The following is a 27,702-nucleotide window of genomic DNA, read 5'->3' on the forward strand; positions in this document are numbered from 1 at the left end:
TAGATGGTGGCTATTTAAGAAGTAACATATCTGGAGTAGAGTGTATGGCCTAACCTGCCAACTGGCTAAAATCAAACCCATTAAATAATCATTTAGTCCTTGAATTTTCATATGATCCTCGTAAACTTGCTCATTGGAAAAATTAATTTTTTTTCATTCATATTCACTTAGATGGCATTTCAATTCCAAAACCAAACGGTCTTTCTCTTGTTGTTGTTGTTTAGTCACTAAGTCATGTCCGACTCTTTGAGACTTCACGGAATGTAGCCCACCAGGCTCCTCTGTCTATGGGATTCTCCAGGCAAGAAAACTGGGGTGGATTGCCATTCCCTTCTCCAGAGGATATTCCCAACCCATGGATCAAACCCGTGTCTCCTGTATTGGCAGGTGGATTCTTTACTGCTTAGCCACCTGGGAAGCCTTAGGGAGTGTCAAATATATTGTTCAAGTTAAAGCAGCCTGGCACATACTAGGGGCTCAAAATGTATTTGTTGAATTAATAAAAGAGTAGCACTGGGGAAAACTAGCAAAGGTGGGAGGTGGAAATGGATAAAAAGTGAGAAGTGGAGGTGATGGAAGAGGGGGGAGAAGAAACAGAGATGCAACTTTTGATTCTCTCCAGTTCTTGTTTATTTGTGGGTCGTATAGCATAGACTTGCAATCTAACCAGCATTATCTTGTCACAGAACTTCTCTGTGGTAATTTCCTCCTCTCTCAGGCCTTGTATATTCAGGAAATGAATCCAAAATAGGCTTAGTATTAGATTTTAGCAAAGCAAAGCATATTATTAGCAATTATCGGTATATTTCCTCCCTATATATTACATATAAGGTACATAAAGTAGAAATTACTTCTGGATTATGTTATGTTTTCAAAAATATATACTTCATGCCCACTTCATTCTAAGTCTCACAAGATACAGCAGTGACTGTCTCGTCTGATGGTCAGGAGACCACGTCAACTATTACTAAACCATGTGCCCCAAAGAGAATGGGTACTTCACCTCTGAACCTCAGTTTTCTCCTCAGTAAAACCAGAAAATAAAACCTACATATGCAAGGCTCCTGGGCTAGTATTTCCTGTATGAAATAATTTCTACAATTTTTTTCTTTGCATAAATCTTCATATATCTACATTATCTATTATAGTATACTAGACTTCCAAGAAGTTGTTTTTAAAGTGGAATTTGGGACATCATGTCATATATCAAATAAATTGGAAAAGATTTCTAATAGAAGAAAGCCAATGTTAAAAGTTATTTAATGGAGAATCTCTTTGCAAAGCAATGAATTATTTTTTGATTTGTCCATCTTGCAAGAGTAGTCCTTGTATGCTGAATAAAAAAATATAAAATATACCTTGGCGATCCATCTGATTCTCTCATTTCATTGGAAAAAATAAGATCCAAAGACATTAATTTAGAAGCCAAGTTTTAGCAGAATTAGGAGTAGAGCTTAAATGGTGCACATGCCAATGTCGGCCACCCTAATATCAGGCCCTGCAGAAGAGTCACAGTTTCTCAGTGATGTTTGCACTTCTCTGACTGAAGCCTTGAGAGTTGCACATTGTCCTTCTGTTACATTCTGTTGGTTGCATGCCATCATCAAGGTTAGCCAATCCCATACTTGGTGGAGAAGTGTCCAGGAACTTGGCAGATGTATTATAATTGCCACATCTGACTGTAGATGTAAGAGGTCAAAGAGAAGGGGGTGTGAAGTCAGAGTCCCCTTTCACCTCTGTCTGGGTTTCTTGTCCCTGACCCCTATAGGAAGGTCCTCCCTAACGTCTTCCTTCCATGTTGCATCCATCCTGCAGGTGAGAACACCACAGGGTTTGGTGGAACATCCTGCAGGAACGGTAAAAAGTCTTGAGGTTAGAAAGAGTCCTATTTTCTTTTCTGAGTTTACCTCCCTGCTCAGAAAGCCCTTTATCATTACACTGTAATCCTGCTCGACCCCCTGCCTAGTGAGCAATCAGTCTCATGTTCTACAACCATCAATTTTTATTGAAACAGAATTGCAAACTGAACGGCTACTGCATGGCATGGCCTTACAGAATGTGCTAAGTGGTTATACTTCCAGAAACAGGAGATTCACCAGGTGCAAATCCCAAGTTCACAGGGACAGGAGCATAGAGAGAGACCTCCCCTTGCTGACTCCAGCTGGTGGGGGTGGAAAGCACCTCCTTCCTGTTCTGTTTCCCCAGCTTAAACGAGTGTCCCCAGAATTAGACTTGTGCTCCGGGAGTTGCGGTGCTTTTCTGATAAAGTAAGAAAAAGATACATCTCCTTGTCAGAAGAACTTGCAATCTAATCTGGATTCAGTTTTTCAAAACTGCTGCCAAGGTTTCTCTGTATTAGAATCATTTTTTTTCTCCAACCGAACTGCACACAAGTTCATCATTCTAGTAAATGTATGCCTCTCAGTAAAGAAAGCCATCCCTTCAAGGTCTCTCCCATTCTCCTAAGGCTAATTCAAATTTCACAAACATTGAAAAGGGGTGCTGAGAGAAAGGTGGGTAGGAACCAGGAGACCCAGTCCTCCCAGGGGACATCTGAACTCACAGCATCCTCTGAGAATACTCGGCCTCATCTAATCTTTATATGTAATTCAAATGCCCTATTCATGATTTCCTCTTGGAAACTTCTTTTGACTCCAAGTTGTTAACTTTTGAAATGCAAATGCCTTTTTTTCTGCATTCCTAACATCCTGTCTTTCCACTGACTGAATATGGTGAATGCAAAGGAATATAAGAAAATATGGGTTCCTTTTTATAGCTGAATAATATTCCCCTGTGTATATGTACCACAACTTCTTTATCCATTCATCTGTTGATGGACATCTAAGGTTGCTTCCGTGTCCTAACTATTGTCAATAGTGCTGCAGTGAACATTGGAGTGCGTGTGTCTTCTTCAATTAGTTTAATATATGTGGAATATAGAAAGATGGTACTGATGAACCTGTCTGCAGGGCAGCCGTGGAGATGCAGACAGAGAGAGCAGACTTGTGGACATAGTGGAGGAATGAGAGGGTGGGACGAGTTGAGAGAGTAGCATGGAAACATGTACATTGCCATGTATGAAATAGACAGCCAGTGGAAATTTGCTGTATGGCACAGGAAGCTCAAATCTGGTGCTCTGTGATAACCTAGAGGGGTAGGGTTGGGTGGGAGATGGGAGGGAGGTTCAAGAAGGAAGGGACATATGTATACCTATGGCTGATTCATGTTGATGTATGGCAGAAACCAAAACAATATTCTAAAGCAATTATCCTCCAATTAAAAATGGATTAAATATATATATATATATATATATGGAAGTTACACCTTGGTTAGCCTGAATCATCACACCTTTTATCTTCTGACCTGATAAAAATTCACAGGTGTTCATACAGATGTCACTGAAGAAAATATTATGTTGCCTTTTTCAATGAACTTACACCTAATATAGTTTCATTGATTGGTTAAACCGAGTTCATTTTCTACAAATTCATCTTCAATACCATATAAGAGGAACCTTGTCTTGGTGTTCTGCTCACATCAACAGCAGAAATTGCTATATAAAAATGTTTTAACTATGGTGAGTTTTCTCTCCTTCCAGAAATGGTCTTATTCGGGGTTAGAGAGCTCTGTGGAAGAACTCTAAGCACTTTCTGTCTCTTTCATGGAGCAAGTGTGGAGTCCATGTCCACGAGGCACTAAGCCCTTATTACTGACTGTCCAGTTTGTTGTTTATCTGGGGTGTCCTATGGGTCCGTGCAGTTGAACAGAAGGGGTTCAGCTCTGTTTTCCTAAACCGTCACTGAGAATACTCTCTTTTTTTCTAGTGTCTATCAAATAGTGGTCGAGGAAGAGCGTCCTCGAAGAACGAAAAAGACCACAGAAATCTTAAAATGCTACCCGGTGCCCATCCACTTCCAGAACGCCTCCATACTGAATTCCCAGTACTACTTCGCTGCAGAATTCCCAGCCAACAGCCTCCAAGCGGCTCAGCCCTTTACTATTGGTGATAATAAGACTTACAATGGGTACTGGAACACCCCTCTCCTTCCCCATAAAAGCTACAGAATTTACTTCCAAGCAGCTAGTAGAGCCAACGGGGTAAGTTTTATAAATAGCTGTTTACTTAGGCTGTTCAGGATTATTAATGCGAACACAGTCAAATCACATATTGTAGTCGTAAGAAGGGAAGTCATGCTTTGGTGTGTTTTTACTTGGAATAAATGTGTTTTATTCTCTCTTTTTAAAAATTATTTTCACCTGGAGAAATTCCTGGGAAGAAACAAATATATTTGTATGTGGTTTCGGTAGGAAGAATATATTGTCAATGGGATGGTTTTTATTTTCAGTTTTTACTTGTTACCAAAAGTTGGCTAGTAATTCTGCTTAGCTTACTATTTTACAGGAAAACAGCACAGCTCCAGCACGTACATTCAGCTCATTTACAATTTTGTGAGATTCACAGCATCTGTCTTTTCAGCATATTCTGCCCCATTTCTTTGGTGCCACAAGAGTTTATGCTTCCTATAGCTGGGACTAAATTAGTTATCTTTTTTTTTTTTCTTTCCTAAGAGAAAACAGCTTTAGAAAGATAAGATGAAAACAAAATACAAACTATCAAGTTGTTTTTGAATTTTTCTTCCCTTTCCTGTTTAGACCGACCCAGAGCTTTCATGAGACAAGAAAGTCTCCTTAGAGAAAAGGGTGACAATTTCAGACTCAACAGTGGTTTTTCCTTCACAGCATGGGTCTCGGCACCACGACTATACTATCTTTGGCCAGTGAGAATCAGGGAGACAGGTTTTCCCCACGAGTGTTTGCACAGGGAATCAGTGAGGGGTCTGGAGAAGGGAGCTGGGGGCCCCCACCAGGCGGAGGCAGTTCTGTGCATAGCTCCTACCCACCGCCTGCTGACAGGTGCCCACAGGCACCACCACCACCATCCCTAGAGCCAGAAAGTGTATCAGAGCACAGTCCAGGGAGTAATCACGTGTGATTAATGCCACACTTGGAACAATGAGACCTCCCCTTATCTGTATTTAAGGAGAACTGCAGAGATTTTATTGGTTTCACAGAAAACATGAATAGTGATTTTTCTCCCCTCTTTATTTAACACAGGAAACCAAAATAGACTGTGTCCGAGTGGCCACAAAAGGTAAGTTGAAACTGTGGGTTGTTCTGGTTTCTGTCCTCTCCAATTTTAGGTGGTATTTCAAAACTTCTTGAAATGTTCACGTCACTGAAAGAAGTGTGTTGGACATGTGCGTGTTCCCATGTATGTACTAGGATTGTATGGCAGTGAACTGTCTTTCGTGTAGATTTTTTTTCAAATAAGAAGTCATATTGCTGTGTTTCAAAGCAGTTTTCAGAGGTTATCTTTTTTTAATTCTATTAAAATAGAATTACTTTTTATATAATATCCTATCCATGTTTTAAACCACAGTACCCTACCTAGTAATACTGTGTTTAGTGAACTTCAGATGCAGGACAGTAAATTACCGCCTGCTGTTTTAAAGCAATTTGTTGTTTAGGGGCTAAATTGTGTCCGACTCTTTTGCAACACCATGGGCTGTAGCCTGCCAGGCTCCTCTGTCCGTGGGATTCTCCAGGCAAGAATACTAGAGTGGGCTGCCATTCCCTACTCCCAGGATACCTTTCCAACCAAAGGATCAAACCAAAGTTTCCTGCATTGGCAGGCAGAGTCTTTAATGCTGAGCCACCAAGGAAGCCCTTTAAAGCAATTATCTAGTTATAATCTGTAAAACAGAGTCTGCTTGGGCTCTTTTCACTGGGGATGTATGTCTTTCTCAACCCAGGGACCAGGAGATGTTACTGTGGACCTTCTGTTTCCCAGGCCTGGTTGTAATCCTGAAAAAATGTGATCAAGGAAGAGATGTAGATTAGGGTGAATCATCATAAGCTCTGCACCACCTAAAGAAGAGACTGCAGGGGTGTGTGTGTGTGCATGCGTGTGTGTGTGTGTGTGTACATGCTGTGACCTCATCTTGTCAACCTTGCAGTGTGCTTTTAACCATCCCATGGGAGTATATAAATGCCTTTAGAAATGTCCAAAGCTGCATGAGAACAAGGCCGCATTTATTAACACTTGTAGTTAAAAACACTCTTTCAAATCATTAGACGAGACATGAGGACAAGGAGCAAGGGCTGTAAGGCTGAATTTAGAAAGGACGGCAGAAAGCCCCAGGTTTCGTCAAATCACAGGGACCCCCTTGATGACTTCTGTTGGGTGAAAATATCTTGTTGTTTTTGTTGTTTGACGTTCAGGCAACAGAGTTTAAATAGATTACAGGTGCCCATCAGCATTTTCAAAATTCTCAGTTCCTGAAGATACATGACCTCTTTATCCTGTTGACTTGAGCGATATCCTTGGTTTCCTGTTATGTGTCAGGCCTTGTGGGATGTACTTAGCTCATTTATATTTTGTTTGTCCTCATGGGCTCATAGCTCTATTTCCAAGAATCTCCTTATATTGATTTTAAAATACTCAATTCTTTTTATCATATTGTACTTGATTAAGAGCCTTTATTTGTAGGGCTAAATTAATTTTTTTTAATGGAGCTAGAGACATTGATGTGTTTTCTAAATTGTAATGCACTTTTAACTATTAATTATTTCAGTATGATAAGGCCTTTGAGTGAGGTGTTGACCGTCTTAGGCCTCCAGATCATGACCCATGCTCAGATTGCTTTATTGAATTCTGAAAACCCAGTTCCAGAATGCCTAATTTATAATGCCTTGCCTTTCATGTCACAGCTGAAAGTTAAAATTGCTTTCATATGCATGTTCTCATTTATTTCTTCTAAATTACTGTGAAAACAGAGACACTAATTGCTATTTTTCGGAGATGAAAAAAATGCATATTTGCGGAGACGAATTGACCTGCCAGTGACACCCATCTAATAATCTGTGGGTCAAGGCTTGATCCCAAGTGTTTGGACTCCCACCCCAGTGTTTCCCTGTATCTCCTGGCTTTCGCCCAGCAGACCTCTGGCCACTCGTGCTTTTGCAGTGTACGAGTATCTGTCCTCATTTTTACTAAAACTGAGTCAGTGCCCGGTTGACTCAAAACAACAAAATATCTGCTATCTTGTTCATTTGCATAGTTAGGTAATTATATAAATAACACACTAGTAAACATGGAAATCTGATGTTTGCTGTTTTCACAATAGATTGAATTAGATGGTGATTTGGATGGTTTTCTTCCATCATCAACTAGATTTAATCAATATTGTAATTTGTTTTTCAATTCACCAAAGGATGATTAAGCAATCAGATGACCTGATTGACTAAATATTTCCCCGCTCAGATTTTCTGAGTCAATTTGCAAACATTTACACAGCAATAAGCTCTATTCTATCAAATAAACTTTGGGGAGAAAGAGGGAAATAGATTTTAATATTCATTGCATCCCATTGTTATTCCTGTTCACAAAATCATCACCAAGGAGGGAACCTTGGGAAATACACTCCTGTGGGTGAAATGACAATGTTTGATACTATTTTATTTCATTAATTTCTACATTTACAGATTCAGCAACCTTCCTTTACTGTACCATCTAATGTTTCATCACCTTTATATTCAGATAATTTTTTCTGATTGATACTAAAATTGATTTTGCAATGAAGGAAGCCATTCCATCTTGACCAGTCAAAACAGAGAAACAGGCAGGTCTGATTATGTTACTGACACCATATCATAAAGATGTTTGAAATTTAAAAGAGTTCAGACATCTTGACTGTTCCTGCCACATATTGCTGACAGTATAGTGGCTTAACTGAATTTTCAGACACTAAACCACTATCCTAAGCAGCATTTTGAATTTACAAAGATTTCAACGTTCTCATGAAACAACTGTTGACATGTATCTTTATAGAGCAAGTATGGAAGTAGATTTTTTTCCACAAGGAACTAATTTGTAATTTCAAACACAGATATGTCTCTTAAAGATGTATTTCATGCTAATTTGAAATTTAATGTAGTGATTATTTTAATCATATTTCAAGGGTATGTTTTGGCACTAGTCATCTCAAATATAAAGCCTCGTAAAAACTGGGCACAGGAAAATACCTAAGATGTGTTATTACATGTCTTTATATGTTGAAGAATCATCTGCATTTTTATATATCCTCTTTTAATGTATATATCTAATTTCCTCATAAGTATATATAGCTTTATTTTGATTGTTAGCTATAGGCAAACTCTTTCCAGAATATTCTGTCTCTTACATTAAGAAGACATTGTATGATGACACTATATTAATACTTGATGTTTGGAGGTTACACTCCCAATTCATAGAATTCTTTTTAATCTTTATGGTAGAATACATAGAAATTTTCTTAGTTTTTATTTTTAATTTTTAATCACATTCACACGTTTATAGTTGAATTCTTTTTAAGACCGCTTGATCCACCTGTGTCTTAGGAATCAGTGTACACCCCTTATGGCTGCCTTATAGTAACTAGTAGGGTGGAAACTCCTTTCTGCTAATTTTGGAAGACTTTGCTGATAATCAATTCTAAACTGAGAGGATACACTTAAAAGTAAAAATCTGTTTTGTTAGTCAGTCAGAATTTTTGTCTTAAATGAGGTATAGTCATTCCAACTGATACAATAATTAGTTTAAACTGTATACTTTGCCTTAATCTCCCGTAAAATAATGTTTTCCATGACATGATGCCAGCTATGTTTCTCCTTGACAATAGATACAGTTGGAAACTTGTTATACTTTTTATTTTTAAAACATATTTGAGGACACCTGTAGATTGTAAGTGAGGAGACAGAAAAAGATACGTCATGTAAACAGAAATGCCAAGAGAGTGGGGAGGTCCCAATGCTCATATCAGACAAAATAGACTTTAAAACAAAGTCTATAGAGAAAGATAAAGAAGGATATGTGTAATGATTAAAGCATCAATACAGGAAGAGGATATTATAGTTGTCAACTCATATGCACCTAATATAGAAGCACCTAAATACCTAAAACATATACTAGCAGACATAAAGGGAGAAATTGATGGGAATAAAGCAATAGTAGGAGACTTTAACACCCCATTCAAATCAATGGACAAATCTTCCAGACAGAGAATTGATAAGGCAATAGAGATCCCAAATGATACAACAGGACAGTTAGGCTTAATTGATATTTTCAGGACAGTACATCCAGAAAAACCAGAGCACATTCTTTTCAAGTGCACATGGAACATGCTCTAAGATTGAGCATGTTCAAGGACTCAAAACAAGCCTCAGCAAATTTAAGAGGATGAAAAATATTTGAGGGCCTATTGTAGCAGGCAGAGTGTAATCTATAAGACTTCTAAGTATAGATGTATATCCAAGTATAAATGTATCACTTTTTAAATTTTGAAGATTTTGAGTTAATAAAAATTTGGAGGTTTTTGTTTGTTTTTGGTATTTGGGGGAGGGTGTCATTTGTCTTCCTGTCCTTGCTGTGATTTGAATAACAGCAGTATAGCTAGAAATCGAGACAAAAACTGCATGAAAACACATGCTGAATTCTTTCCAAAAGTATTATTGTAGTCAGATATAAACCCTAAAGAAAAGGAAAACAAAACCATTATTTTAATGTCGTATTTTAAAGGTAAATTTTCTGTGCACAAATGCTTCACTGTTTCTAAGTGTAGTCTTTAACTTACATTTGTATGGCAATGTGCTTTGCTGGGAGACCTTCAGGAAACTTTGAAGGATTTCTATTGTCCTGATACAATTTCTAACTATATTCAGAAATGTGAATGTTTCTTTTTTTAATCGCTAAGCTCTTTGAGAATTTCCTCTAGACTGTTTTTCTGTTCACTGTTTTGTTCAAAGAAATACCATCCTTTCTAGGCCACAATGCTACAGAATGAAAGTACACTGAAAAAAAGAACTGAAAAGAATGTCTGTCGAGATGTAAAGCTAATTAAGATTCCTTTTAATTACTCATATTCAACACGCGAGAAAACAAATTATATAGCAAGGCTGCTCATATATGCTAATCTGCTATCATTTGGCTATGGATTTAGAAATAGAAACGTAAATATGATACACATTTGCCGCTCTGTGTTTTACAGAGAAAATATTTCCTTTTCTCAGTCTGAAACAGTCTTCATAATGTATGTCTTGAGTGTATTAAGGGTCCCAAGATGTTCCTAAGAAAAAGAAACCTGTTTATAGCTTTGTTCAACCCCAAAGTTTCTAAATGTATTTGACCCAAACTCACTTCTCAAGGAACCCTAGAGTTATATAGAGCGTAGTTTGGTGACTGCTGATTCATCAAATTCCAGAAGAACCCACCACCAGTAAGTGACACAGCAGTGTGGTGTTTACTGTGCTGTGTGTGCCGTTGTCCCTAAAGGAGACCCTAAGTCTATCAGACCAGATGCCATCTTTAAGGCATCGGGATGTGGCAGTGTTCTCTCCTATAGTGCATTCTTTTCGTAGTTGAGACATAGTACAGCCAGTTTTCCTGTAAAGAGCAGCCAGTAAATATCTCAGGCTTCCCGACCAACCCACAGCATCTCCATTTCAGCCCCTCAGCCCTGCCTCTGATGTGCCTGAGCAGCCATCATCATGGGTGAACAAGGAACATGGCCTTGTGCCAATAAAACTTTATTTGCAAAGGCAAGCAGTGGGCTGGCTTACCCCTATTATATAGTAGTTTGTAATAAAATCAAGCCTTGTAACTAAGAATAATAGTCACAAAGGAACATTTTACAAAGCAGAACATAATCAGATAGAAAATCCTGGACTTTTCCGTTTGAGTTTTGAGCCATAGGTTTCAGCTTACCTTCCTTTGTGAGGTTTGAATGCATGGCTGCCTGACATAGGTCTTCTCAAAAATCTTTTTGTTCATTCTCGTTTACCAATTTCAGTATCAGACAGATGTTCAGTTTATATGGATACAATATAATTTTTCTTAGAAGTAGAGTGGGTCAGATTTTCCTGTAGTTAATGGAAAACCTCACAGGAATGTTGGTTGAACACCAGTATCTATGACCAAGCAAGTGTTCTGTGTATAAACTTAGAATTAGTACCAACTTTGTCACAAGTCTTAGAAATATCATTTTACTATTTGCAATTCATTACATCAATTCACAAAGTCACATGCTGTGTCAAACCAGAAAAAAATTTCTTTGTAATACTTTGAGAGTTCTCCCTTCTCTGACCAAACTGTTAAGTTTATTCATATCACTGAGCAACACTAAAAAGTTTTCATTAATAACACGTGAAAGATGATGATACCACTTTTAAAGCCAGTGGCTGCTGCTGTTTGGTTATAAGGAGAGGCACTAGTTGAACGGTGCAGAGGGATCTTTCAAAATATTATGCACTGGCAGTTTTGGGTTTAATTGTCTGCAGATGGTAGATGATCTATGTCCCTTACTCATTGCCACGTTTCTAACAGCACCCAGGCTGTTCCGTGTAAATTAGTAATCGTTCATGTAAGCCTGTCCTTAATTCTCCAATATTTTTTCTTTGCATCATTTTCCAGCTGTATCATGTTAGAGCTGACGTTTTAATTTTCTTAATTTTTTTTCAATATCTGTGTGTCATAAATGTTAACCATTTAAACTCAGCTGCTGAGCTGTTTAGCAGACTGGGCAGCCCGCCTGCTCTGCTTCAAGGCTCTTAATCACTCCTCTGGTCACATGTCAACCATGATAACTAGAGCAAAGGCAATGATTAGTCTTTTTGTGTTCAACTGGTATTTTGAGATGCATTTTTTTTTTTCCTTTCCCTGAATGTGACAAAATAAACTTCCTAAATGGAAATGCTCCACACAAAATTTAGTGATCAGAGAAATTTCTCAACATAAAAGTGTTTTTAGTGAAAGAAGATAGTATTCTCCACAAAGGTGATTTTAACGAGAAGAGCAAATATTGTGACTTAAGCAGAAGAATTTTAAATAACCTAATACATTTTGAAAGCTGCAAGTTTGGATCATCAGAATTTGCAATGAATCTTTCTACCCTCTACTCAGTAGCAGTTAAAGACACTATTCAGTCTAGCTCTTTCTTCAGAGTTAATGTTTTTACTTTTTGTTTTTATTTTCTCCTATAGTCAATTTAACCAGAATCTCAGCCCAAGCTTGCAACTATATAGAAAGCTAACTGCCTGATGAAAGCCTGTCTAAGGGAAACGAATTCAGAACATTCAACAGCTCGCTGTGGTTGTTTTCTCATCTCCTTCTCTTTTTGTTGTTGTTGGAAGAAAGTTGAGATGATGTGATATGCGGATGGAGATTCTCCTTGCTAGCCTAGCTTCAGTCTGGCTTTTTCTTCCCTCATGCATGCTGACCTGGGGATCTTCCTTTGCCATAGCTGCGATAATCGTGACTCAGCTTACGACACCTCATATTCGCATCGCCCCTGCTGCAGGCGACGACCAGCTGACAGGTCAGACGTTCAAGTACAGACGAGTCATCTTGCCCATCTCCTGCTCATTTTTCTCAGCTTTGTCTCCCCTCTGCATCTCCTCCTTCGCTCTAAGGCTTGTTGACAGTGTCTCCGACTCTCAGTGCCGACGTGTGCCCGCGTTGATGCCATGGTGTGCTCATTGTTCTGTGTGCACTTGTGTCCCCTGCATCCAGCACAGCCCCGCCGCATGACCTCATTGTCTGTCTGTCTGTCTGTCGGTATGCTCCTCTCTAGCTTAACGTTATACGGAATGAAATTTGCTGGATTTGCCATGGCAGTGCCATCAAAGTCAATCTCTTATCAAAACACATAAAGATGTTCCCCCAGTTATCCATGTTAATCTAGAAAGGCATCAAGATTTGAGCATGAGAGGTCTGTTTTCACCTTGCAGGGTCTAGTTTGCACACACATTTAGCAATCCACAGGCTTGTCTGCCGTCATTAAATGAAGCCACTCGAAACTGGGTGATGCTGTTCAGATGGCTTTTTGAGTTCCCACCAGTAGAGCAGAGTCGATTGCATTCCTTACAGATCCTTGTTTCAAAGCATACTGTTTATAGACGGCAGAGACAAATCTGCAAGTCAAATGCACTGAATAATTTATGGAAGTTTTTAAAAAATTGAATGACTGAGAGTCACATAATTGAACTGCATGCTTCTTTATACCAGCAGGCGTTAGCTTGTCCATCCCTCTAAAGGTGTGTGGACAAACATATAAACTCACATAGGAAAGGAATCCGGTAGATTCCTGCACATCAAAGGTGAGTAGTTAGAGCATGCCAGAAGACTAGCTCTGGTCCTGCAAGATAAGCACGCCATCATCAAGATTTCTAACACCAGCACGTGGGCAGGACTCAACTCTGCTTTCAGAGCATCACCAGTGTGGGAGTTCATTGCATGAGTTGTAGGCATGACGCAAGCCAAGTAAGAAACACAGCTGCTCTCCGCAGGATTTCCCACTCCTGCAACTGTTTTGTGTATATGAAATTAAGGAATATACCCTACCATTCAGGGGGAAAAAAAAGTAAAGCTTAACTCATAGTAAGAATTTTTGATGGAGGTTTAAACTGTTCTCTGAGCTTAGTATTTTAGAAAATCAAGCAGCTGAGACTCAGGAAAACTATAGACTGCTTTTTAAAGAAATGTAGGATAATTTTACTTCTTTCCCTGCTATAATTCCATACATATTTCCAGGCCTCTGTTTCAGAGCCTAAAAGCTATAAACTTGTTAAAAGTTCTGCTGCCTTGGCTTTCAAGTTTCTTTTAAGCGGGTTTCTTTTACTGGGTGAAGTTCTTATTGTCACAGAGACGCTGTTATCCTGAATGCGTGACATGTTCCTCCCAACAGTAAATTTCCTTAGGAGATCATGTCTTTTCTTATATAGATCTTCTCCGGAAACCTTTACATGTCAGGCCTGGCCCATGGTTCTCTGCATAGGGTTCAGTGTCCATCACCTGGAAGGTAATCTGGGCTCTTCAGGAAGTCTGACTCCCCATTGTCTGAGTTGGCACCCGTCTCTGGCCAGCAAACATTAAAAACAGGTCAGCCCCACTATTGTAAAACCAGTACCTGTAGGAAATACAGTTAAATGACCCTTTTTGAGATGTTCCCTAAAGCCGCTACCTTTGAGTTTAGCCCATTGTTTACTAGGAATGAAGTAAGGGACATTTTGAATATCATGTTCTTTCTAAAACTTGCATGATTAAAAAGACACCTCATTAATCAGCCTCTTGCACGAGGCTTTCAGATCCAGGGCAGCTTATTATTTTGGAACTAGTCTGCAGGGGAAACAGACGTAGCTGAAGTATATGGTAGCTATTCTTTTAAGGGCTGCAGGTGATTGCCAGCATTTACTTTAGTTTATTAGGGATAAAAATGGCGGAGTGTTAGAATAAGCCCCCAAAACTAGTGCAGAACTATTCTTGCCATTTTTTATAGTACTTCCTGCTGCTGTTGGTGATGGCTCCTCTTCCCCAGATAAATTCAGGCTCAATTAATTTTGTTTTCTTTTTCCATTTGCATCAGCTCATCCATTGGACAGCAAGTAGCTTGTGTTCTCTGTCTTTTTAAATAGATTTATTCATGAGTCGCACTGCAAGCTTGAGAGCCCAGTCATTCAATCACTGATCGACATTAATCGAGCACCTTTTGTGTGCCAGGTCAAGGGAGGGCACTGACTCCCACAAATACATTTACTTTCTAGGGTTGCCCAGATTCTTGGCATCAGACACATTTGTACACGTGACACCAAAACCTACACACACATGCTTTTATGGATGAAAAATGACTCTTACATTTGTTGCACAGTTGAGAAGAGGCAACAGCTTTGTAGCAATGGGGGCAACGGACACGAATTTTGAAGTCTTTCTTGTGGAGTTGAGTTGCTTAGAAAATGGTCCATGGGGCTCTTCTGAATCTTTCACATCTCTGACGCAGTGTTTACCAGATCAATGCAGGCCCTTCCAGAAGTCAGCAGGAAATCACAAGGGATGCATGCTGAATGATGTCTTCAGCAGTTTTCTGGTCTGTTTTGTTTTAATTGTGCTGATGTTTTGCTGCTACAAATGCTGTCAGATGCTGTAGGTAAAGGAAACGGTGATAAGACAGTGAGTCTTCCACAGCCTGGATCCCGGGATGTAATCCATGCTGGCTTGGTCCACCCCAGTGTAGGTAGTGTGCCCCCTTCCTTCTCTGCACAGAGAACATAAGCAACCCACTGACCTCCATGTCAGACACAACCAAATAGCCCATGAGTGTTAGCTGGTTTAATTCACTAAATGAATGGAGCTCAGATGCAGGATGCTGGTCTGGCATCACACTGGGACTGTTTCTTAGAAATTTTTGATTCAATCAACTGTAAGAATACATCACCACTGGTATACACACGGACACAGACATTTAACTGAAGCAGAAGATTTAGAAATTGTCCTACAAGTGCTGCTACCTGGATAAGCTGCACTCTGACCTGTTCTATTCTGTCCTGTCTTATTCTGTTTCATCTTTATTAAAAAAAAATTTAGTTGCTACCTACTAAGCTGGTTTCATTTCCCACTAATGGGTCATAACACACAATTAAAAAAAAAAAACAGCGCTTTACTAAACTACTATAGTTAGGGAGTTGTGAAAGGGAACAGAATATATAATTGGAATAGAGGCCCTGTCTTACCTCAAAATTTATACTCTAATGAGAGCACACAGAGAAAATTCTAGAAACTGGAAATGCTTCTGCTTTCTACTTGGTTCTCTTAGTTCCTTTATTAATTGTCTGTAATATAGAACTGCTTTGGGAAGAAAGTAACAACTGCACATGCTAGATATTTCTTGTTAAGATTTTTTTTTTTTACTTCACTTTATAAATAACTAGGCTGTTTATTTTATATTAAGATATTTCTGTTTAGGATTTAAAACCCTGGTCAGCTCTGAGATGCTGTGGAGAATGAGTTCCTTCAACAAATACTTTATATCATCTGTTTTGGTTAAGCCCTACTACCGGGGTCCTGCCCCAATTGGATCCAGGGTATCCGAAGTGTGAAGAGATTTAGAGAGAGATAAAGAAAGAATGTTGCAGATAAGAAAATAGAGGAGAGAAAGAGGCTGATATTCCTTGGTTTACAGAGAGAGCCAATAAAGCCCCAAGACAAGGGACTTGCTCTGTTCATGTAGGCCGCAGGCGCCCTCCCGGTCTCCCGAGGGAGTGAAGATGCAGAGCGCCTTCCCGTTCAGGTCTTAGAAGCCCAGGCAGGAAAGTGAATGCAGAGAGCCTTTGTGCTCCAAGGGATCAGCCTGAAAAAGAGAGTAAGAGAGAGAAAGAAAGAAAGACACGGGGGAACCAGGCTTTCTTGGAACCGGTCCTGCTCCGTCACTTTATTTTTCAGGGAAGCTTTTATACCTTGACTTGTACATAGAGGGAAATGAAAGATGCAAAGTCATGCAGAGTCAGCCCAAACATTACATCTGTTTTGTCTTTATCGAAACCAGGATTTTTTTCTGCATACCTTTCCTATAAACAATGTTGTGTACATTATCTTCTGGCCTCGGAGGCCTGTGAACATTTTATGACCCTCTTTTGATAAAGGCTGCTCAACCAGAAAACTTATTTTCTCTTGAAGTGTTTTTTTCTTTATATTTCTAATCTATGTCAGCCTCAGAAAGTATTAAACAGAGTTACATTCTCATGGAGCAAAGGTGCAGTGAGTTACAACAAAGAAAGAACCAGTTAGCTCAAAGGTCTTATATGGTTAATTTCAAGGCTACTTCTTGTTTTTCTTACATTCCAACTATGTTAACTAATGCACTCCCAGGTGCACAGTGGATAAGAGATATGGGAACTTAGCAGCAAGCATTGGCTCAACAACAATGAAATCCTACACCAGCACTACTCTAATAGCTTTTAACTCTTTGAAAGGCTCTATATTTTTAGAATGTTTTAGGCTTCCCGTGCCTCTCACAGTTGGGAGGCTTGAATAATCACATGCGTAGCTGCAAGAGTCTGGATAAACCTGTCAGGCAAGCTAGAATGCTAACAGGGGGGTTAAAATTGAAATATTCCTTTCATGTCCAGGAGACTTATTAACTAAAGCCCTAAGTTAACTTTTTCCAGAGAAAGGTGGTCAGGGATGGCCCCCTGTTAATGTCAGAAGAGTTGGTGAAAGGCATAAAATAGTAAGACAGACAGATTCTGGTTTGGGGTTAGATGCTTGAGCAGGTCTGGGGGGTCCCTTGAGTCCTGATCTGCCTTGCTTGTCAGGTCTCTTCCACATGACCTTGTTATGGGTGGGATCTCCCATGCTGGCTCCGGGCACCCTACATCTTAAAATGATAAGATCCATATAGTAGAGTGTTTATAAACAAAGTGACTTCTGGGATTTGAGTACAATGGAGATGTCAGACCATGAAGAATTACTTGCTAGATATAATTAGTACTAAACATAATAGAGAACTAGCCAACAGTTATTTCTACATAAAATTTTAAGTTTTTGAAAAAGATACATGTACCAGATGCCTGTACTGTCAAAGATAAACACAGCCCAGCATCAGCCAGAGTGGTGAAAACAGATTTTATTCAGTAACTACTAACTTGTAAGGAACTCAGCTGAGCTCCAGTCTGACTTGTTCAGAGGTGACTGGGACTTTACAAGGAAGATGAGAGAGTGGGGAGCAGATGATGGGAACTCAGTAGGGTCAGGGAGATGAAACGTTGGCCCATGTGACACCATCTGGCACCATCTGACTGGTGTCTGTCAGGCTTCTCTCATTGCACAGAAGCTAGGAGCTGGGGCGCTGTCCTCAGGGGTCTCTGGAATCCATAGTCAGTTCTTCGGGCAGCCTTGAGTTTCTGAGGCAGGCACTCTGAGGGGCCTAGAGTTCCCAAGGGATGCAGCCTTGAGCTGTTAGAAATTATGTTCGTCTTTGTTCAAGTCTCTGTGGGCCCAAGTGGGGGCCTGGTGGGAAGAGACTCAGAGGAGCCTCCTGGGGTTTTGTCCCAGAGCAGCATCCTTGTCACTCCCCCTCCTTCCCGAGGGAGCAGCAGTGACTCACTGGACTGGTGACACATGGAAAAAGACATGAGAGTATGTGATCAGCCTTTTCTGGACATCATCCTCAGGACACACATATTCCTTTGTGTCAGAGGGACTCAGAAGAGTCTGGCTAGGCTTTGGCTGTATATCAGCATGTCAGTATGTCAGCATATCAGCAAAGCTCTCATGAAATAAGCCCCAAGGAATTTCTCTTTCTCCTTCATGTGACTGTTAAAGCAGACAGAGATCTTTTTTTTTAATGTTCATATATACCACATGGATCAGAGAAGGCAATGACACCCCACTCCAGTACTCTTGCCTGGAAAATCCCACGGATGGAGGAGCCTGGTAGGCTGCAGTCCATGAGGTCTCTAAGAGTCGGACACGACTGAGTGACTTCACTTTCACTTTTCACTTTCATGCATTGGAGAAGGAAATGGCAACCCACTCCAGTGTTCTTGCCTGGAGAATCCCAAGGACAGGGGAGCCTGGTGGGCTGCCGTCTATGGGGTCACACAGAGTCAGACACAACTGAAGTGACTTAGCAGCAACAGCAGCAACATACCACATGGATGCTTTTGAACTGTGGTCCTGGAGAAGACTCTTCAGAGTCCTTTGGACAGCAAGGAGATTGAACCAGTCAATCCTAAAGGAAATCAACCCCGAATACTCATTGAAAAGACTGATGCTGAAGCTAAAGGTTCAATACTTTGGCCACCTGATGCAAAGAGCTGACTCATTGGAAAAGACCATGATGCTGGGAAAGATTGAGGACAGAAGGAGAAGGGGGTGACAGAGGATGAGATGGTTGGATGGCATCACCAACTCAATGGACATGAGTTTGAGCAAACTCAGAGAGATAGCCAACTCACTGGACATGAGTTTGAGCAAACTCAGAGAGATAGCCAGCTCAATGGATATGAATTTCAGCTAACTCAGGGAGATGATGAAGGACCTGGAAGCCTGGTGTGCTGCAGTCCATGGGGTCACAAAGAGTCAGACACGACTGAGCAGCTGAACAACACATAACACATGGAAGCTAGTGAAGCAGGTCCCCGCTGAGAAATGAAAAGGCTGCAGTGTTTGTTTATGGAGGACCTTCTGTTCTAGATCCTGGGCAGAGGTCCAACTCCACCTGTTCACTGACTCCCAGGGTAACCCCACAGCCTGCCTTCTTGGCTACTTGTCCTTCCAAGTGTTGCTGGAGAAACAGCAGGAACAGGCTGACTCGTTCTAGAGTCTGTACCATGACCTGGCCCTCAGTGACTGCCCCCTGCCTAAGCAGTGGCAGAGGCTCCCCACCCCCCGACATCACTGGCTCCCCCACCGCACCTGCCCACCAACCCCGCTGGCCCCTCCAGACCTTGTTCTGCCTCAGAAGTCTCTTCATCCTTTAGGTCAGCCAGCTGGGACCCTGAATTTTTGGTATTTTCTCTGCTTGGCTCTTGAATCCACCTAGAAATTTCTCCAGAGTTGGCCTGAAGTGTGTTCAGGATGGAGGTCCAGCTTTTTTTCAGAGAAACAAGCAGTTAGGCTCCTTTCATCATTAGATAAGCAGTTACTTTTTAATCATTAGATAAGCAGTTTCTTTTCTTTCAGAAAGGCCATACTCTCATATAGTCAGTTCTCACGTGCAGTATACATTGCTAATTTAGTTGCCCTTTCCATTGCAAATAAAATAGACTCGGTTTTTTCAGCCCATTTGCAAAAGCAGTTTTAATCAGCCTTTTCGTTTGGCACGAGTCATAGAAAGGTTTCACTTTCGTGTCACTATTTGGAGAGAGGCCAACCCACTCACACCAGCATTATCCATCTTGTTCCCAGTCTCTGGCTGCGCCTGTCCACTTCTCTGCCTCAGACCCAGCCAGTGGGTCCTTGGTGCCCTTTGTGAGCAGGAGTGGAGGAAAAGAGCAGACAGCCGATGTGACTAAATGCCAGGAAGCCGATTCAGTCTGAGTTCCTGCCCTGGGTTATTGATCATCTATCATCAGCGTGAAAGCAGATGTGGTAGAAACTTCAGGCACAGGTTCACATAGGTCATGGGGGCACTTTGTGGACCTTCAAGACGGGGTGGTTTCCTTCAGCGTCTGGTCCCGGGTCTCCACTTCATGTGTTTTGAGCACCACTGGGGTCTTTGTATGAATCAAAAGTGGCCAAGAACAAAAAGGATAATAAAGCTCAGCAATATTCAGGCCCTGAGATAAAATCTCACTATCTTCAGCTGCAGACAGTTGTACCTGGCCCTTTCAAGAGTTCAGTCATTAGACTTACAACGTGTTGTACTGGAGATAGTTACCTGTGTCTACTATGAAATAGGTGTGGAAATATTTGTATCTACTACTCCAAGGGTTGTATTTTGTATCTCTTTATACTTTCCACAACCTGCCACTTAGAGCTGGGCACTTGAAAGGCACTCAGAGACCAGCTCTTATTTTTTGATAGAATGAATTCACTTGGAAAAGATGTAATTGCCTTACAGGTGTGAGCTAATTTCCACACCACTTTTAAAAAAATAATATCCCCCACAAAGGACCTCCTGTCCCTGCCATCAGGTTTAGGACCAGGGAGGTACAGAGTGTCCCAGGGGCCTCCAGTGCCCAGACTCCCATCCAGCACTTTTATTTAATTCTGATAGAGGTAAGTCACAGCGTTTCAGTCTCTGAAGCCCTTGGCTGTAGGGCTGAGCATCTACCATCGATGCGTTAGGAGAGGAGGTCCTCTTATTCATCCATCACAGTGAAGAGCCTCTCACCTCCTTGGAAAGCTTGATGTGTAGCCAGCTCTGTGTTAAGAGATGGGAATTCAAGGAAGTGTAACGTGAACTCTTTACTTACATTTACCATCATTGTTAAGACTGTCATAAGCAGTCCAGTAATTATCCCACTTCAATGAATGCACCAGTATCTTGGGCTCTTTGTAATACAATAAGTGCATCATGACCTAAGTTAACATACACATATACTCAGTTGTGCTCTAAAATGTAGTATCATATGATTCCAGAGACATTTTCAGTCTCAGGAGCTTCGACTTGACCTTTCGAGGGAATTTTGGGAGAAAATTAAGCTAAGAAAATGCCTCCATTAGACTTCCTTATGAATTAAAATGCCAAACTCTTCATTAAGCTGATAATTGGAAATAGTGGCTGAATAAGACCTACCATTTTCCAGCTAGTAAGGTGTCCTGGCTTTATTCAAATTCTGTGTCATTTCAGTATGGAGGATTAGCAATTCACATGCCCCATCTTGGGCGTTTCATAGTAAATAGTGACCAGGGGATCGGTGCTGTATGTTTTGGAGGCCAATGTGAACAGTTAATGTGAGAAATTTGGTTAGAATTTCAGCATCTCTTAGAAGTGTTGCTTGAGAATTCTAAACTTTCCTTTTCAGATAGAAGAATGTAAAGTGAAGGGAGATTTTCATTCTTCCTGCAACACCAGCTGAATGCATTTTAATAGGCTGTAGTGTCACTGGTGATTTATTGCCCTTTTTTGTTCTTTTATGTGTTATATTTGTCATTTCGCTGTGGCAGTTTCATCTATAAAATGGTATAGTTACAAGAAAATGGTGAGAGGATACGGGACTGCCATGGGAGATTCTGTTCCTTTTTCCTTGTCATTTTTGTAAGGAAATACTGAGTCAAATGTCAAGCATTTGGTTTCAAAATAATATAATTTAAAGGATATATATTGCACTAAAATAATGTTGCTTTTTCCATTTTTGCTACATAAACTTTGGAATTTCTATGTAAAAGATTTTCAAAGCAAGAGAGCAATTTAATTTTTCAGTATCCTTTTGTGTTTTCTCTTTCCATCAGCAGTGTGATAAAGGAAACTAAAGCAATGCATTTAAGTGCCTTTTATTTGCTTAAGGCACAGAGCTTCCTGGTTTGAAAAGCATAAATTGGAATTTATATTTTAGGAAATCTACCTTTTAATTTTGTTATTAATCTCATGCATTATGCATATCCAAAATGAATGCTGAAGGTAAAGGTTTGAGCTTAAAATAAATGAAAATTTTGGTAAAAGATGCAAAGTACTGGGGAGAAAACAATGCTTGTAGTTTTAAAAAATAGAGATTTTGCATGAAAGATTTTATGTAAATGAGTTAAATTATTCTTGCCTTTCCTGTAAGGAATATATAGTATCAATTTTATAGTAAAATTATATTGGTTCATATTTGTTGTTAGTAAACATGGAAAAGGCCTGGATATTTTCATTTATTTTTTAAATAAACTTTTTTTAAGAGTAGTTTTAGGTTTACAAGATTATTGCGAAGATAATAAAAAGTTCCTACATACCCCCCATCCAGTTTCCCTTTGGATATTTTTTAAATGTTTATTAAGGCTGAATGACAATAGCTGTTTTACCAGGTCTTTCCTTTTACCTCAATGGCTAGCATGGACCTAGACAACGTCGTAATTGTTCGTTGACTCTTGTTGATAGATACCAATTGTGCTACTTTCATTTTTAGCCCTTCACTTGCCTTAGAAAAACATACCACAATTTACAACAGAAGGCATCAAGATGAACTCCAACAGCTTCACGTCTAAGAAACCAGTGAATCCCATTGAGAATTTGCAGGCAAAGGGCCATGTCTTACTGCTGTGCTTTTTGGTTGACTTTGGACTAGTCTATCTTATAAATAAGCTTTTTCAGAATACTGTAAAATGCTTAGTATTTGTGAGAGGTTTTTTAAAGTATTTATGGGTGTGATCCAATATATTGAGTCAGAATGGAAAAGAAGTCAGAATTTCCCCCAATGTCTTAACAGAGCCAGATGTTGAGGCAGCAAATCCAGAAAGTTTAAAGGGTAGATAGAGCTCAGAGACACAGAACTCTTTTCTGGAGAGAGAATTATTGTTTTAAATACTCTGCTGACCTTGTATTAATAATCAAGGGAAAGTCCAGAAAATTGAAAAAGCTCAGTCCTTTCAATCCAAGTGCCTCATCTTATTTACCCTTTTGATGATATCAGTATGAAAACTTGTTCAATATCAGTGTCTCCAGAGGGCTGACAGGGAGACCTGGAGTCTATAAAAAGACTGACTCCTAAAATTCTAGCCTGTTAACCACCACCTCTGCAACAGACAGGCACACACATGCATTGCTTTTAGGATTGTCATTATTTTCATGTACGAGAATCTTGGGTTTGGCTTTGAATGTCTGATTCCTTCTCAAGCCATGACTTTTCTAGCTCAGAGACCACATGTGTGCATGCATGCTAAGTTGCTTCAGTTGTGTCTGAATCTTTGCAACCCCATGAACTGTAACCTGCCAGGCTCCTCTGTCCATGGGATTTCCCAGGCAAGAATATTGGAGTGGTTTGCTATTTCCTTCTCCAGGGGATCTTCCCAACCCAGGGATTGGACTCACATCTCCTGCATTGGCAGGAAGATTCTTTACTGCTGAGCCACTGGAGAAGCCCCCAGAAGGGGTGGTACTGGGTTCGGGGGTGGGAGGTACCACTTTCCTTGATGGTAAATCATTTAAAACATTGTTTGTATTACACATCAGTATATCATGGAGGAACAGGCAACGTTTACATGCTATATTCAAAAAAAATCAAGCAACAGACTTCAAAGAAATTTGAAGCCAATGATTGACCACATAGGTAAGGCTCCTGCTTATACTTGCCCGCCTGACTCTTGGGGACAAATGGTGGATCATTGTAAGAGTCACGGCTTCCCTTTGACCAGCTTGGAGGGAGCAGGGAAAGCCCTAGAGTTTAGACTCTAGGTCATCTTCTGAACTGCATGGCACTCTTCCTAGGGCCGTTTTCAAACACGTCAAACAGGAATCTGGGCCTCAGAGTCTCTGTCCTGGATTCAATAGGGCAGTTCTCTTAAGTGTGGATCCCACGCACCTAATTCAGAAAGTATCTACTTGAGATACAAGGTTGTGAGTTCAGACTTCTTGGGCAAATCTCATAAATTCCAGGTCTCAGCTTCCATATCTATAAAACCTGGAGAATACTGCTTCTTAACCCCAGTGGGGGCAGTGGGAGAATTACCCCCATGGCATATATAAAGGGCCTTTCACCAGCTGAGTCAGGGCCAAGGCAGAGGAGTTGGCAGTTGCTCGTAACTTTCTGTCATGACTTTGTTACTCACTGTTGTCCTGATAAAGGCTTGTTTATGCCTCCTAGGACTTTCAGAAGCCCATGGTAATTAATCCAGGCCACTGCTCTTCCCAAGCTTGAATGCAAAATTGAACTTCCCAGAAAATGAATGGCTTTCTTGATGCTAGGTAGGGTATTATTTACATGAATACCATGTGGCTGCTGGGGTCTCCAGGAGCCCCAGAGTGTGGGAGGAATATGATTATTTTCTTATGTCGAGACCTGTGATGAGTTCCCCCACGGGTGGTATTTCCCACTTGCCTGCCTTTGAGATATAGGTGCATCAGAATATAAGCAATATTCTCTTGCTAGTGGTGACCGTGGTGATGATGCTAGTGATGGAAAAAAAAAAAAAATCACCACATTTTCAAAGACAGCTGCTTTATTTGAAGCTGTAATAGCCCAGAGCAGTGTCTAACCTATTCTGCACCTCCCTGTGGCCCAGTGCACAGAATAAAGCGCCAGGCTCCCCTTTGTTGTCCTGGCCATTGGGGCTCCATCGCCCCTCCTCACTGTCCTTGGTGTCGATGTGAACACCTCTCTTTGTGCTCGTCCTTGGGTTACGCTGGTTCTCAAGGGAGCCCGAGATGATGCACTTTAGCAGAACTCTGTCTAGAGGGATGATAGATCATCTCACTGAGTACCTTTTTCAGACAATTGCTATGAAGCTGGAAAAATATGGAGCAGTTGGCAAGGGAAGGTGAAGCCACATAAGTTTTCTTCCACATGTTGTTTTCATTTTGAAGAGTGAGCGACTATCTCTGAGAAACATCTTTGAAAATCAGCCTGGCACCTGCCTGGGAGTTAATAAATGACATGTGTTCAACACATCTGTCAGGATCTCTGATGAGTTTTCCCATTTCCTCCAGTAAACATCCAAGCCATACATCACCCTAGCACTGTAATTGATATTCAGTTTAATCTTATAATGTATTATTGGTATTGCTAATGATGCAGTTATTAATTGTGGCCTATTATTAATTATAACAGTTACTCAAGTTAGAGTTCTTGGTCAAAACACATTAGCATACCAATTTTTGTCTGGAATTTTTGCATATGTACTGTCCTTGTGGTGGTTTTTGTTGTTTTTTACTCAAGATTGTGTCTAACTTCATAGGAAACATGATAAAAAGCATGTGATATTGTCAGTTTGGTGGGTACTTCTTGTATGTCTTTGAATAATTTCTTTAGATATTGGTGTATATTTACATACAAATATGTGCGTGCACACACTACATCAGAGTGAGTTATGTGTGTTTTTTGGCCAGTCTAAAGTCTTAAAAAAGGGAACTTTTAGATTTCTACCTTATTTCTTCTCTGAGTAACAAAGAAGTTAGAAAATGCTTCTAAAGTAAGGTCATAGGAATGATATAAACATTCTATTAAATAAACTTACAATAATCTTAATCATAGTAGCATTATCTTAGAAATTTCTCCTTTTTCACTTTCTTAAAAGTCCCAGACCATTGTAATTACTCTCCAGCATAAATTTTGGCTCCTTTAAAGACTTCTAAAACAAATTCTACATATGATCATGAAAAATGGTCTACAGCTACTTAATCATTACAAATATTGAGCTCATAACACTTTATTGTTGACAGATACTCATTTCCTATCTCCCTGATATGTACCCAGTTAACTTTCTCATCATTGATGGATATATATTTCACTGCTTTGGTGCTGGAAATATAACATTTTGCCACTAGTATTTATTTTCATGCTCTTTCTTTCTAGTAATCTCATTTTATCATTGATGAAAGTTTGGTCAGTAAATTTGCTGGCAAAGACTTTTATCTGTCATCAGCCTCCTGAGGAACACCTCCTGTGCCTGGCTGTCTCAGGCACAGTCCCTGGAGCCCAGGCCCAGATGGCCTGTCTTTCTCGGGGTATTGTCTTAATGGCCACGGAAGGTCATCTAAAGGCAGCCACAGACCCCATTTGTCTTAGTAAGCCCTCGATAAATGCTAAGAATAGGCAGAGGAAAGACCACAAAATAGGACTTGTCTTTACACTTCTGGTTTTCCCTCTGTTTTCCTTCCTTTTATACCCATCGCCCTATGTCTGGGAACTCTAGTGCAAATGGAGAAAGAATAGACTGGCTATGAAAAGAGTGCAAATGAGAAAGACAGAAAAATTAAAGTGAGATTTATTGTGAGAGAGCTTTGATTCAGCATGAACTTCAGACACATCATAAGATGCTGGGCGAGGTCATGTGAAGACTAAGAACTAAAACCAGCTTTGTCCCAAGGAACTTATGTTAAGATGTAATATAAAGGACTTACCAAAAGAATGGAACTTGCAGTTGAAATAGTCAAGAGGGGTGACAAAGAGGTGCTCTAGCAGTTCAGTAGGAGAGAGAATACTTCCTGCAAAGCCACAGGGACAGTGCTGGGCTCACTGGCCTCTGAGAGACAAGCAGGCCTTCAAAGGCCTTCTCTGAATCTATGATGTATGAGAGGGGGTGGGTCCACGGAGCAGCAACAAAGGTCCTGAGAAGGGAGATGTTGGCTGTGGAGCTAGAGGGGGAGGACAGTACTGGGCATCTCTGTTTGGTTGGAGCACAGGTGGATGTAGGAAAGTCAAAAGAGAAGAAGCATAAAGTTTGGAAAAGAGTTGGGAGTCAGCTAATGGGAGGCCCAGCTGCCTTTTGAAATAAGCATTTGGAGGCTTCTGGGGTTTTGTCTTGTTTTTTAAATGAAAGAGTGAGCTGATTAGGCCTGTTCTTTAGGAAAATCAGTGTGCAAGAGGCTAGATGGGATATCTCCCTAGGAGACAAGTACAAAATACAGAAAAGAAATAAACCAGGTCTGTCGCAGTGGGAAGAGAGATGGAGAAAATACAGTGTGTTTTTAATTTTTAGAGATTGGGTAGGGAGGTAAACTGACCTGGTATTAGGTGAGTATCCTTCAACCCAAGATAGAGTTTTGTTTTAATGCCTTCAAAGTTTAGTTTCAAACAAGCTGTTGGAAATATACATTCTGAACTGATAGTATCCTCAAAATCACCCATTCACATTCCCTTTATTGATCATTCAGTTTGTATGAAAGGTGAACACAGCTGATGCCATCTTATTGACAAGCAGTTCACTCATTTTATTACTTGACCATGATTTGAGAAATGCAAATGGAAGAAATAAAGCCATTTCATCAGACCCGTAATGGCACTCATAATTCTCTGGAAACTTCTAGTGCCCAGAGAATAAGTGATCAGGATTTGATAGATCATCTTACCCACAGGATGTAGACCCATCAATCAATGAGAGCACTAACTGTCATGAAATTAGAACAAAAATAAAAAAGTAGATTAATTTTTTAGAGACAGTATATATCAAACAATCCAGCGTCTCAGTTTTATATGAAAAATTATGTTTCTGATTATTACTTGTACGTTGTACATGCTCTGTGCACCCTGCAGTGGAAATTAGGCACAAGGGAAGAGTTATAAATTCAAAAGCATAATCAGGTTACAAACAATACATAAAATGTGAACAGAGATTATTCCAGGGGTGCTGATTGACTTTGTATTCCCAGAAAGAGAAACAGTGATGTGTAATTTAAATGAAAAATCTTGGAGACATTTCGTGATTATATATAATAATATCAAGGTACAGCCAGAAAAACCAAACAGAGATGACAA

At 40.2% G+C, this 27,702-nt stretch overlaps 1 protein-coding gene across 7 annotated transcripts in view; it reads left to right on the forward strand.

The window, feature by feature from the left end:
• Positions 1–27,702, forward strand: part of PTPRM (protein tyrosine phosphatase, receptor type M) — a 654,986-nt gene that overhangs the window by 411,723 nt on the left and 215,561 nt on the right. For 6 of the 7 annotated variants that reach the window (XM_018039446.1, XM_018039449.1, XM_018039447.1 and 3 more), the window contains exons 12-13: positions 3,825–4,098; positions 5,116–5,152. In XM_018039446.1, coding sequence (XP_017894935.1) covers positions 3,825–4,098; positions 5,116–5,152 — 311 coding nt within the window. Of the gene's footprint in view, positions 1–3,824; positions 4,099–5,115; positions 5,153–12,335; positions 12,411–27,702 lie in introns of all 7 variants that reach the window. The other variant, XM_018039452.1, reaches the window with a different exon arrangement.

Source organism: Capra hircus, chromosome 24 (genome assembly GCF_001704415.2).
Source record: "Capra hircus breed San Clemente chromosome 24, ASM170441v1, whole genome shotgun sequence".
NCBI lineage: Eukaryota > Metazoa > Chordata > Mammalia > Artiodactyla > Bovidae > Capra > Capra hircus.